Raw genomic sequence first — 12,077 nt, 5'->3', positions numbered from 1 at the left:
TAAATAATTATTAAACATTTAATAAATAATTAAATAAATTATTTGATTTATTTTTTTAATTTTAAAAATTTTATTATTTTTAATTTTTAAATTTTGAGGCAGGGCCTCATTAAATTGCTGAGACTGGCTTTGAACTCATGATCCTCCTGTCTTAGCCTCCCAAGCCACTGGGATTACAGGCTTTCACCACCATGCCAGTGATTTGTTAAGACCTCAGAGTGCATTTGAGTTTTGTAGCAAATGAATGTTACTTTATTTCTCAAGTAGCAGGATCAAGGATTCTAAGAAATAATTTTATAGAGAATATGATAAAAGTGACATTCAGTCCTTTAAATAAATCATGATTGAAATAGTGTATGTCTAGACCCAAAGATAAAGTTTAGAGAATTGACTCTTCTATTTATAAAATCATGCTGCTGGTTGGAGATGTAGGGGTTAGGGCTTCAGCAGATGAATTTAGGGAAAATAGATTTTAATTCAAAATACTATCTTTCAACTGAGTTGATTTTGTAGATTTTTAAAAAACAGAAATGAAGAATTTTTAGTTCCTTGACCTACCAATCTTAACATTCACCTTCATTTGCTTCCTGGTTGGAAAGACTTTATTTTTCAGTTTTTAAAAATTACAATTATTATTATTTTGTTGTTGTGGTATTGGAGATTGAACCCAGGAGCGTTCTCCCTCTGAGCTACATTTCTTTTATTTTTGAGACAGGATCTTGCTAAGTTGCTGAGGCTGGCCTCAAACTTGGCAATCCTTCTGCCTCAACCTTCAGAGTTGCTCAGATTATAGACATGTGCCACCAGGATCAGCTGGAAAGACTTTTATTTCTTAAAGGGCAGGTGTGAGGTTGTGTGTCCTGATAGAACTCTAAGGTGTAGCCTTGATTTCTTAAGTAATGACTGCAGCAAGATTATGTCTTTTTTTCACAACCAGGTCATATACTAAGAATGGTTCACTGGTTAAAATTATTGGCTTCCTATAAAATTCCCAAATTTGCAATCAGACAATTTAGCACATGTAAGATATGCAAAGTGCTGACCTTGAAGACAGCTATTGTAGTCTCTTTCCCCAAAGTGTGTTATACAGAATAAAAGCTGTTCCTTTAAAAAAGGAGTTCATATCCATATGGGAGTTTTGCCTTGTGAAGGGACCCATGCAATAAGAGTTCTGAGGACTATTATAATAACTGTCTTTGCTAAAAACTAGGAATTCCCAAAGAGGTCTAGGGACTCTACCTATTTCAATCTGATTGCTTAACGCAAGAAAGGACTGTCCCCAGCAACTATTTCAATACTAAGAACAATTTCCACATGTTCTTTGGATCTTTGCAAAGCTGTTCCCCCTGTGTGCACTCTTAAGTTCAGAACCCTCTGCAACCTGGGTCAGCCTGTGCTGGGGTTTATGCATATTGTTAGATGGTTCTCATTCTGTTCCTTTCTCAGAGAAACACCATGAGTGCATAGCTGTTCGTAAAGATTTACATTGTTCTAATACAGTAGCCAGTACTCCAGTGAGGCTAGTGACATTCAGAGTTAATAGTTCAGTTTCTGAGCACACTGGCCACATTCCACATACTCATCAACCACTGGGCAAGTGCCTGATGCTAGATCGGACAGCACAGACACGGGCATGCCCATCATCACAGAAAGCTCTGTTGGATGGCTCCAGTGCAGATGGTCAGTTTTATTGTTTGACTCTACTTCATTGGCCAGTTTTAATCTTGAGTTTTCCTTCAAGGTTAAGTAGAAGCATTAGTTCCAGCTGCTTGACCAGGAACTTCTACATCTTTTTCTTCTCATCTTCTTGGAGGCTTGGGTCTAAGCTAGCATGTTTCCTTCATTTTTTCCCTTAAGGTGGGTTGTACTCCATTCAGGCCTCAAGTCTGATCTTCAGATCTGTCAAAGAAAGATCCTAATCAGATTGTGGAGGTGGGGAGTGAAGCAAGAAGGGATGAAAATCATAAGACACAGGGGCCTCTGGGAACATGTCATTGTGCAGTTTCTCTGGCTTTGACCCACTGGTACATAACTTGTCCATTCCTTTGGTTTCTCCTCTCCATTTGAAAAATACTCAAGATAGGTACCTTTTTGTGAATGAGGTGGCTTTGGAAGGTTTTTTGTTTTTAATTGTTAATTCAGAGTTTCTAATATTCTTATTTGCCCTTCACACCCTTAATACCTTCCGACTAATTTCCATTGGGGAATAAATCATCCTGTTTAAGCTTGGCTGTCCCACCTCCATTACATAGGTCTTTTGTAAAGTGTCTAGCCTCCTACCTGTGTCACACATACTGCTTCAGAGCTGCTCCTGCCAGAACCTGACTGGTTGTTCCTACCACTGAAGACTGACCACTGGGCATGGGAGCCAGAATTCACATAACCATGTTGAACAAGATAGTAGGCTTCACTCTGAGCTCTTTGTGATAATATCCTACGGAAGAATAAACACACATGCACACATGGTATTGTCTTTATTGATGGAAAATATTTATTTGTGTGAGTTTTTTGCTTGTTTGTTTTTTGTTTTGTTCTTTGATGGTAATAGAAATTGAACCCAGGGACATCCAATTAATTATACCCTCACAGCACTATTTAAAAAAAAATTTTTTTTCCTATTTTATTGAGGCGAAACTCAGGTAACATTAACCATTTGTAAGTGTACATTTTTATGGTGTTCAGTGTATACAGTTCCAGAAGAAAGCCCCAGAAACATTAAGCAATCTCTCCCCAAGCCCCTTTCCAGCTTCTGGCTAGCACTTTGTGTACCTTATAGCCTTCATATTGCTGAATATTAGTTTTTCCTGTGGCTACTTATTTTCCCTTTCTCTCAGCATACACAGAAAGGCATACAGGCACAAAAGGAAATGGGGGACTGAGAAGAGAGGAAAAGGAGGTAGAGGGGAGATAGGGTAGAAGAAGTGGAGGAAGGTATGGCATGATGAACAGAAAGAAGATAGAGTTAAGGAGACCCCCAACCCTTTTTATTACTTATTTTGAGCCAGTGTCTTACTAAGTTGTAAAGGTTAACCTTAAACTTAGATCCTTCTCTCTTACCCTCCCAAGTAAATGAGATTATCAGCTTGTATCACTATGCCTAGTACATTGAATCATTGAGAAATGCAATTTAGGTTTCCTCGGAGAGGCATTGCTAGATGTACACACCTTTATAAAGCTAAGGGCAAATGGAGGAAAACCAAGACCCCAACTTAGAGGAGCAGAACTCATCAGGATCTTTTGGGTGGGACACAAACCTTGTATCTTGTATCTTGCAGAGGAGAAGGTAGGGATTACTGTGTCCTGGCCTGGCTCTAGGAAGTCTTATACTACCTCTTCAGGGATATCAATTTTCTGTTAAGATTATAGGAGGTCTGTCTTTCTCCCAGCATCAGTGTGTTACCTAGAAACCCTTCAAGCCCAGGTCACTGGTTTGACTTTTATCCGGTATGATAACAAGAAACAGTTTTGGATTTTGACCTAATATTATAAATTTTTGTTCTGTTTCCCATTAAAGAAAACATGGCTGAAACCATTGTGAAATTTTTAAATCACCAGTATCATAGTACAGTCTCTAACACTGTAGGGGTATCTGAAAGTGTGTAAGTTGTACTATAGCCTCATCTAAATAGGAGTCTTTGTTAATTCGTTGATTTTGTGGATAAGATAGTGATCTTGCTAGTCACAAATAAAAATCACATCCTTTTGATAACATTTGAATTTTAAATTGTTTTGATGTTGGTCATTTCCCATTGATAAAATTGTTTTTAATAGTTTGACCTGCATAATTACAGAACTACATATATTCCCTTTTCTAGGAGTTGGACGTTCCATGGAATCTAAGTTGACATCTTTGGGAATTAAAACTTGTGGAGACTTGCAGTATATGACTATGGCAAAACTCCAAAAAGAATTTGGTCCCAAAACAGGTCAGATGCTTTACAGGTTCTGCCGTGGTTTGGATGATAGACCAGTTCGAACTGAAAAGGAAAGAAAATCTATTTCAGCTGAGATCAACTATGGAATAAGATTTACTCAGGTACTGATTATATATCATATTTTACTTTATGTTCTTAATATTTTCACATAGTCCTTTCCTTCCAGTTGACCCATAAAACTCTTGCTTGATATTAAATCTTTTTTTTTTTTTAAACAGCACTTCTTAAATTTTTAGTTGTAGATGGACACAATACCTTTATTTTATTTATTCATTTTACTTATATGTGGTGCTGAGAATTGAACCCAGTGCCTCACACATGCTAGGCAAGTGCTCTATCACTGAGCCACAACCCCAGCCCTGAAATTAAATCTTAAACCTCAAAGTTTTGTGAGACAGTACATGGTAAGTTAGAACCCCAGAAAAGATTAAGGAAATCCTGATCTTAGGGAAAGATACTGAAAGATTATACTTCGGGGATCAAAAAAGATTGTGATTATAATTATTCCAATTTCCACTGAAGGAAAAAGGCCAAAAAAGTATTTTTTAGTGTTGAAATATTTTAAATTTTAGTTAAAAGCAGGTTTCATCTGACTTATTCATGCATCTAGAAAGTAGTGGTACTGGTGATTGATGAGTTTTGACTTTCTTTTAGAATACATATTTGGGCTGGATATATCTCTGGAATATGGATCAGTAACTCTGTCTCCCCTCCAAACACGTCATAGAGATTTGAAATTTGATGAGTGCCCTTTGGAATTCAGTGGTTCTCATTTCCTTAAGAATGGAAACAGTGCTGGGTTGGGGGACACATGCCTGTAGTCCCAGCTTCTTGGGAGGCTGAGGCAGGAGGACCAGAAGTTCAAAGCTACCCTGGGCAACTTGAGGCCACTGAGACCCTGTCTTAGAATTAGTAAACTAAAAGGGTTGGGGATGTAGCTCAGTGGTAGTCCGCTTGCCTAGCTTGCGTGAAGCCCTGGGTTCAATTCCTAATACTGAAGGAAAAAAAAAAAGGAAATCATACTCATTAATTTCGCTTTGTTGGGAAGGTGAGTATTTTTATCTAGCACATAACCTAAGGTAATGAAAATGCTTATTAAACATATGCTTAGGATAGGGAAATAACGTTCTAACTCAATATTAGAGTTAAAATACTTGAAAAGAATTATTAGGCATTTAAGAAAATAACATGGAAGTTTTTCCATGTTTGTCTTTCTATAGCCAAAAGAGGCAGAAGCTTTCCTTCTGAATCTTTCAGAAGAAATTCAAAGGCGACTTGAAGCTGCTGGCATGAAAGGCAGACGTCTGACTCTCAGGATCATGGTGCGAAAGCCAGGGGCCCCTGTAGAAACCGCAAAATTTGGAGGCCATGGGATTTGTGATAACATTGCCAGGTAATGGTGGTGTTTACAGTGCAGGTTATTGCAATTCATAGAAAATGAAGAAAATCGAGAGTTAAATCTGGTGTTTGAGGTTCTTTAGAGCTCAGTCTAAGGCCATTTGGCTTAGGTTACCTGTATTTGTCCATTTCCCAGTGCTGTAACAAAATACCTGAGACTGGGTCGTTTGTAAAGAGGATTAGGTAGCTCACAGTTTTGAAGTCCAAGATCATGGCACTGGCATTTGCTTGGCTCTGGTGAGTCTTTCCCTCAGCAGATGGTAGATGGTATTGCAGTGGTAGGAACATGTGACAGACAGAGATACAAGGTAAGACAGGACAGGGAGGACTGGTCTTGCTCTTTTATAATATATAGCTCTCCCTTGAAAACTAACTAGAGTCCCATGAGAAGTATTATTAGTTCCTTACAATTACTAATTCCTAACCCAGTTACTTCCCACCAGGCCCCACTGAGAAGGTCCCATCCCCTCTCAGTGGCAACCACACTGTTGGTTGAGCATCCAGCACATGAACCCTTAGGGGACAGACGACATCCACCCAAGAGCAGCAGTCAGGTTCAGCCAGTTACATGCAGAGTGGCCTCTTGGCTCCCTGGCTGGCCCTGGGCAGCCTTCCTTGGGTCTCCAGGCTCTAATTTTAGGGTGTCGTCTGAAGGAAAAGGCAAGTTGCAGATCTGCAGACCAGCGGGACTGTTTTCCAGCAGATCCTGGTGCAGTACTTGAAACAAATGGTTTGAAAAAGACACTTTGTTTACGTAGGTCTCATTTCTCTTTGTGAAAAGATAATCAGTATTAACTCTGAAAACTGGTAGAAAGTATTCTTTTTTAAAACTCTGGTTTTTGTTGTGCAGGCCATTTAATATTAAATTTCATGTACGATTTGTGACCAGTATGGAAATGCTTGATTTCGCATACCATCTTATGAAGTATATTACATTTTGACTGTCAGACCACAGTTTTAAGACTTGACGGTGACAGCCATGTATAAAGGACTTATATCATTTTATTAAAAATTAATTCTTCATGCCACTCAAACATTCCATTTGTGTATGAGGTGATACTATTAAAGTCATGAGATAGCTCCTCTCAAACAGAAGCTTTCAAGTTTCTCATTAATGGCATTTGTTCACTGAAAATAGGAAGTACAAATTATGTAATTTATAAAATTTTTCTGCTTTTGGTTATCTTTAACAATTATATATGCCTACTTTAATAAGCGTTATGTACATGTATTTCAAGTAGCAGTTAAGATGGTGTTACTAGTCATTTCTATACTAAACTGCTTAGATTCTTACTCAAGAATATGATTATTTCACTTGACATAATGGTCTCCAGTTCCATCCATTTTCCTGCAAATGACATAATTTCACTTTTCTTTATGACTGAATGAAATTCCATTGTGTAGATATATACCACGTTTCTTTATCCATTGATGGACACCTATGCTGGTTCCATAGTTTGATGATTGTGAATTGTGCTGCTATAAACATAGGTATGCATGTATCACTATAGTGTGATGACCTGAATTTTGTAGGATAAACACCAGGGAGTGGTATAACTGGGTCATATGTGGTTCCATGTCTAGTCTTTTGAAGAACCTCCATACTGATTTCCCTAGTGGTTGTGCTAATTTACAATCCCATTATCAGTGTAAAAGTGTTCCTTTTTCTCCACATCCTTTCCAGCATTTATTAGTCTTGGTCATTGTTCTGGGTTTGTTTTATTTATTTATTTATTTTTTTGGTACCAGGGATTGAACTCAGGGGTACTCGACCACTGAGCCACGTCCCCAACCCTATTTTGTATTTTACTTAGAGACACGTTCTCACTGAGTTGCTTAGTGCCTCACTATTGCTGAGGCTGGCTTTGAACTTGAGATCCTTCTGTCTCAGCCTTTGAGCTGCCAGGATTACAGGTGTGCACCAACATGCCCAGCCTATTATTTGTATTCTTGATGGCTGCCCATTCTCACTGGTGTGAGATGAAATCTGTGTAGTTGTGATTTCATTTCTCTAATTGCTAATGATGTTGACCATTCTTTCCACATATTTGTTGGCCATTTGCATTTCTTCCTTTTAGAAGTATCTGTTTAATTCATATGCCTGTTTATTGAGTTATTTGCTTTTTTGGTGTTAACTCTGAGTTCTTATATAATTTTAGAAACTAATCCTGTCAAAAGAGTAACTAGCAAAGGTTTTCTCCCATTCTGTAGATTCTGTCTTCACATTCCTAATTGTTTTCTTTGCTGTGCTGAAACTTTTTAATTTTATGCCATTCCATTAACTTGTGGTACTATTTCCTGAGCTTTGGAGTTCTATTGAGAAAGTCATTGCCTATGCCTCTATGCTGGAGTGTTATCCTACATTTCATTCTAGGAGTTACATAGTTTCTGGTCTAATTCCTAGGTCCTTGATTCATTTTCAGTTGATATTTTTTTGTGTGTGCAGAGTGAGAGATAAGGGTCTAGTTTCATTCTTCTGTATATGGATAACCATTTTTTCCAGCACCATTTTAAAAATGGGTGTCAAGGATCACATGACTGTAGGTGTGTGAGTTTGTCTCTGTGTCTTCCATTTTATTACATTGGTCTGTGTGTCTGTTTTTATGCCAGTACCTTGCAGTTTTTGTTACTATAGCTCTATAGTATAATTTGAAGTCAGGTATTGTGATCCCTTTAGCTTTACTGTTTTGCTTAGAATTGCTTTGGCTCTTTTGGGTCTTTTATTTTTTCAAATGAATTTTAGGACTTTTTTTTTCCTAGTTCTGTGAAGAATCTTATTGGTATTTTGATGGGGATTGTATTGAATCTATATATTGAGTTTGGTAGTATGACCACTTAATATTAATTCTGCCTGTACATGAAAATGGGAGGTCTTGCCATCTTCCTAGATCTTCTTCAGTGTCTTTCTCGGTGTTCTGTAGTTTTCCTTGTAGAAATCTTTTACCTCCCTTGGTTTGATTTATTCCTGTTGTGTGTGTGTGTGTGTGTGTGTGTGTGTGTGTGTGTGTTGTGAATGAGATTGTTTTCCTGTTTACATTCTCAGTAGGCTTGTTGTTGATATGTAGGAAAGCTGTCAATTTTTTAATGTTGATTTTGTAACTACTTTTTAATTTTGTAGTAGTCTTTTGGTGGATCATCTAAATATGGGATAATATCTTCTGCAAACAGTTATAATTTGACTTCTTCCTTTCCTATTTTTATCCCTTTTACTTCCTTCTCTTGCCTAATTGCTCTGGCTACAATTTCGAGCACTATAGTAAATAGGAATGGTGAGAGGAGACATCCTTGTCTTGTTCCAGATTTTAAAGGTAATGCTTTCATTTCGCTCTTTTCCCATTGGTATAAGGTTGGCTTTGGATTTTTCACGTGTAGCCTTTTTGAATATTGAGGTAGTTTCTTTTTATCCCTAGTTTCTTCTGTGTTTCTATCATGAATGTGTACCAAATTTTGTTGAAGACCTTTTCCTGCATCTGTTGAGATGACTAATTCTTGTCCTTAATTTTGTGTGATGAATTACATTTACTGATTTACATGTTAAACCACATCCTTGCATCTCTGAAATAAAACATGATTTGTTCATATTTTATTAAATATTTTTGCATCTAAGTTCATCAGGGTGTTGATTTGTTTTTCTCAATGTGTCCTTATCTGGTTTTGGTATGAGTGTGATACTGTCATCATAAAACGAATTTGGAAGTGTTCCATCCTTTTCTATTTCGTGGAATAATTTGAGGAGTATTGGCATTAGTACTTGTGTAAAGGTCTGGTAGAATCTGGACTTTCTTTGTTGGAACACTTATTACTGTTTCTGTCTCATTATAGGTTATTGGTCTGTTTAGGTTTCCATGTCCTCTTGATTCAGGTTTGGCAGATCATATTTGTCTAGAAATGTATCCGTTTCATCTAGGTTGTCCAGTTTAATGAAGCATAAAATTTCAAAATAGTCCCAAATAATCTGCTATATTTCCGTGATGTCTGTGGTGATTTTTCCTTTTCCATTTCTAATTTTATTAATACAGGACTGTAACTCTTGACCATGCAACAGATAGTGCAAAAATAATTGGAAAGGCTACGTTGAACATGTTTCATACAATGAAACTAAATATATCCGATATGAGAGGGGTAAGTGTGTGACATTTTAAAACTCTCTCTGTGATGTTTAAGCTTCCTTTGTGGCTTGCTTTCTTTATGTGAGAGGTTGATATTGCAGGTCTTCAACTCCTTTTAGGCAATCCAAGGAGAGTGGAAACAAAAATTTGACTTTCTGATCAGATCTGAGCTCTTTAGACTTGAGAGAGTAGTTTTATTGGCTGTGAGAACTATTTTCTACTTATATTAACAATTCTGTATCATCAGATTTATTTTTGGTACTGGGGATTGAACCCAGTGGTGTTGCTCTAACAGAGTTGTGCATAATAACCCCAGCCTCAGCCCTTAATTTTTTTTTAATGGTGCTGGGGATTGAACCCAGGGCCTTGTGCATGTGAGGCAGGCACTTTACCAACTGAGCTACATCCCCAGCCCTTAATTTTTGAGATAGGATCTTGCTTATTTGTAACCCAGACTGGCCTTGAATTTGATTTTTTTTTTTTTTGCCTTGGCCTCCCAAGTCAGTGGGATTTCAGGCATCTGCCACTGTGCCTAGCAGATACCTTATATTTTTATAGTACCTTTCCCTCAGTTAACCAAAGATTAATTTTTAAATGGATTGTCTGTTTCCATAGAAACAAGATGCATATTATTGTTTCTTGTTTCCATAGAAGTAGATGGCATTCAGGAGTCTGATTCTGTAAGTCCTATAACTTTGATATCTTTTAAAAAATTTATTCTGACATCTGCAATTTGATGATTAGAAGAAAGAGAAACCACAGGCCTGAGCAGATGGCTTTAGACAGGCAGAAGGCCTTCCCCCTATCCCCCAAATCAAACCTCACATTTTTGTTCTTAAGATGAACTTTGTAAGTTTACTTCCATGTACCCACATGAATCAAGGGTAGTTTTTTGGTCTACTGTGGAAGGATTAAAGTCAGTATGCCAGCTATAATTTAAACTTTTTCCTGAATATTTTTAATAGTTTTTGGTGGGGAGATAGTAGTAACCTGCAGTGTACCTATTGTTTCTCTCTCCCCCTCATTTTTCACTTGAAAAGTATTTCATTTTTAAAAAAGAAAAGTGGTATGGGAGGGAATTGCCAAGTTCCCTTTTTGGGGTGGGGAGATCGAATTCCGGGCCTCACACTTCCCCAGCCTGTACTTCACCACTGAGCTGTGCCCCTAATCCTGCGTTAATTTATTAAATTTAAATTCTAGTGCTCGCTTCAGCAGCACATATACTAAAATTGGAACGATGCAGAGAAGATTAGCATGGCCCCTGCGCAAGGATGACACGCAAATTCATGAAGCGTTCCATATTTTTTGCAATCTGGTATAGCTAGGAAGGAAGGACTGTAAAGAGGGAAAAGAGGGCTGGGAGGGGTGGGGAGGGAAGGGAAAAAATAACAGAATGAATCAAACAACATTACCCTATGTAAATTTATGATTACACAAATGGTATGCCTTTTCGCCATGTATAAACACAGAAACAACATGTATCCCATTTGTTTACAATAAAAAAATACTTTTTAAAACCTTAGTTGGTTATTAGCATATCAACTTGTTTTTTATTTTAAAGACATTGTTGTACATACATTTGAGGTTGAGAATAACTGTCTAATTGCTTGCCTAAAAGTAATTTTTGTAAGGAGATAGGCCATATATTTGAGTATTTTTATTTAACCCTTTATTCTTAAAAAAAAAAAAAAAGTATCTAGAAGATAGTAAAAAAGGATTAGAAGAGAATTTTGCTGAGCAGAATTCATACTTCTGTTTTTCTAGAAACGTGCTCTTTATTCTGGTTCTAGGTTGGGATTCAAGTGAATCAGTTGACTCCTGCTAATCCGAACCCTTCCACATGTTCCAGTCGCTCATCAGTTCAGCCAAGCCACCTTCCTGGTGGGTCACACTCCGTCCGGGACCTCTTCCAAATTCAGAAATCTAAGAAGTCCACAGAAGAGGAGCACAGGGAAGGTTGGTGGTCATCAGCTTAGTTCTTGTTTGGTGTTGCTTATGTCCTTGGGAAGGAAGTTAATTTTCAGGTTGGCCTGATTCTGTAAATTTTGTCCTGAAGAACAGATTCACATTTTAACTATTATGGCCTTGATAAGTATTTGCAGTGGACAAAGGGATGTCAGGGATTCAAGTTCCCTAATGAGGCATATAATGTATTTTTCTATACTTGTAGTGTTTCTCACTTCTGTGGATATGGAAATATCATCTGCCTCTCGAAGTTGCACTTTCTTACCATCTGTTAGTACACATCTGCCAGCTAGTGTGAGTCCTGACACTAACAAGGGTGAGCCTTCAAGGAAATGGAATGGTCTGCATCCTCCTGTCAGTGTGCAGTCAAGACTGAACCTGAGCATAGAGGTCCCATCACCTTCCCAGGTATGTTTTTATACTCCTAAGTACAAAAGTGGCTTACAAGTGATATTTTTTGTTCCATCAGTATAACCAAAGGGAGAAAAGGCTACTGTTTAGAGTAGATCATGTTTGCAGAATTTTACAGGGATAGAAATTGGTTTAGGTGAGTGTTTTTTGCAAAGATTGCAACTCTTACAAGTTGTAAAGTGTGACTGAAAGGCAGTCCTTGTATAAGCTAGCACTTTGTCAGTGGTAATCATGCAGACATGCTCCATTCAACAGCAAC

The 12,077-nt window shown here is 37.6% G+C and overlaps 1 protein-coding gene and 1 non-coding gene across 2 annotated transcripts in view; both read left to right on the top strand.

Annotated features, from left to right (window-relative positions):
• The window catches only part of Rev1 (REV1 DNA directed polymerase), a 75,203-nt gene that overhangs the window by 58,992 nt on the left and 4,134 nt on the right, over nucleotides 1–12,077 (top strand). Inside the window, 5 exon segments of the mRNA XM_047523421.1 lie at nucleotides 3,816–4,036; nucleotides 5,156–5,328; nucleotides 9,353–9,455; nucleotides 11,233–11,398; nucleotides 11,613–11,815. Coding sequence (XP_047379377.1) covers nucleotides 3,816–4,036; nucleotides 5,156–5,328; nucleotides 9,353–9,455; nucleotides 11,233–11,398; nucleotides 11,613–11,815 — 866 coding nt within the window.
• LOC124963775 (U6 spliceosomal RNA) lies at nucleotides 10,642–10,748 on the top strand. Its single transcript, XR_007104812.1, has one exon. It is a non-coding gene; the product is annotated as a U6 spliceosomal RNA (small nuclear RNA).

This window comes from Sciurus carolinensis, chromosome 13 (genome assembly GCF_902686445.1).
Source record: "Sciurus carolinensis chromosome 13, mSciCar1.2, whole genome shotgun sequence".
NCBI classification, from domain to species: Eukaryota; Metazoa; Chordata; class Mammalia; order Rodentia; family Sciuridae; genus Sciurus; species Sciurus carolinensis.
The sequence above is the reverse complement of the archived record's forward strand: the minus strand, read 5'-3'. Positions and strand labels throughout refer to the sequence as shown.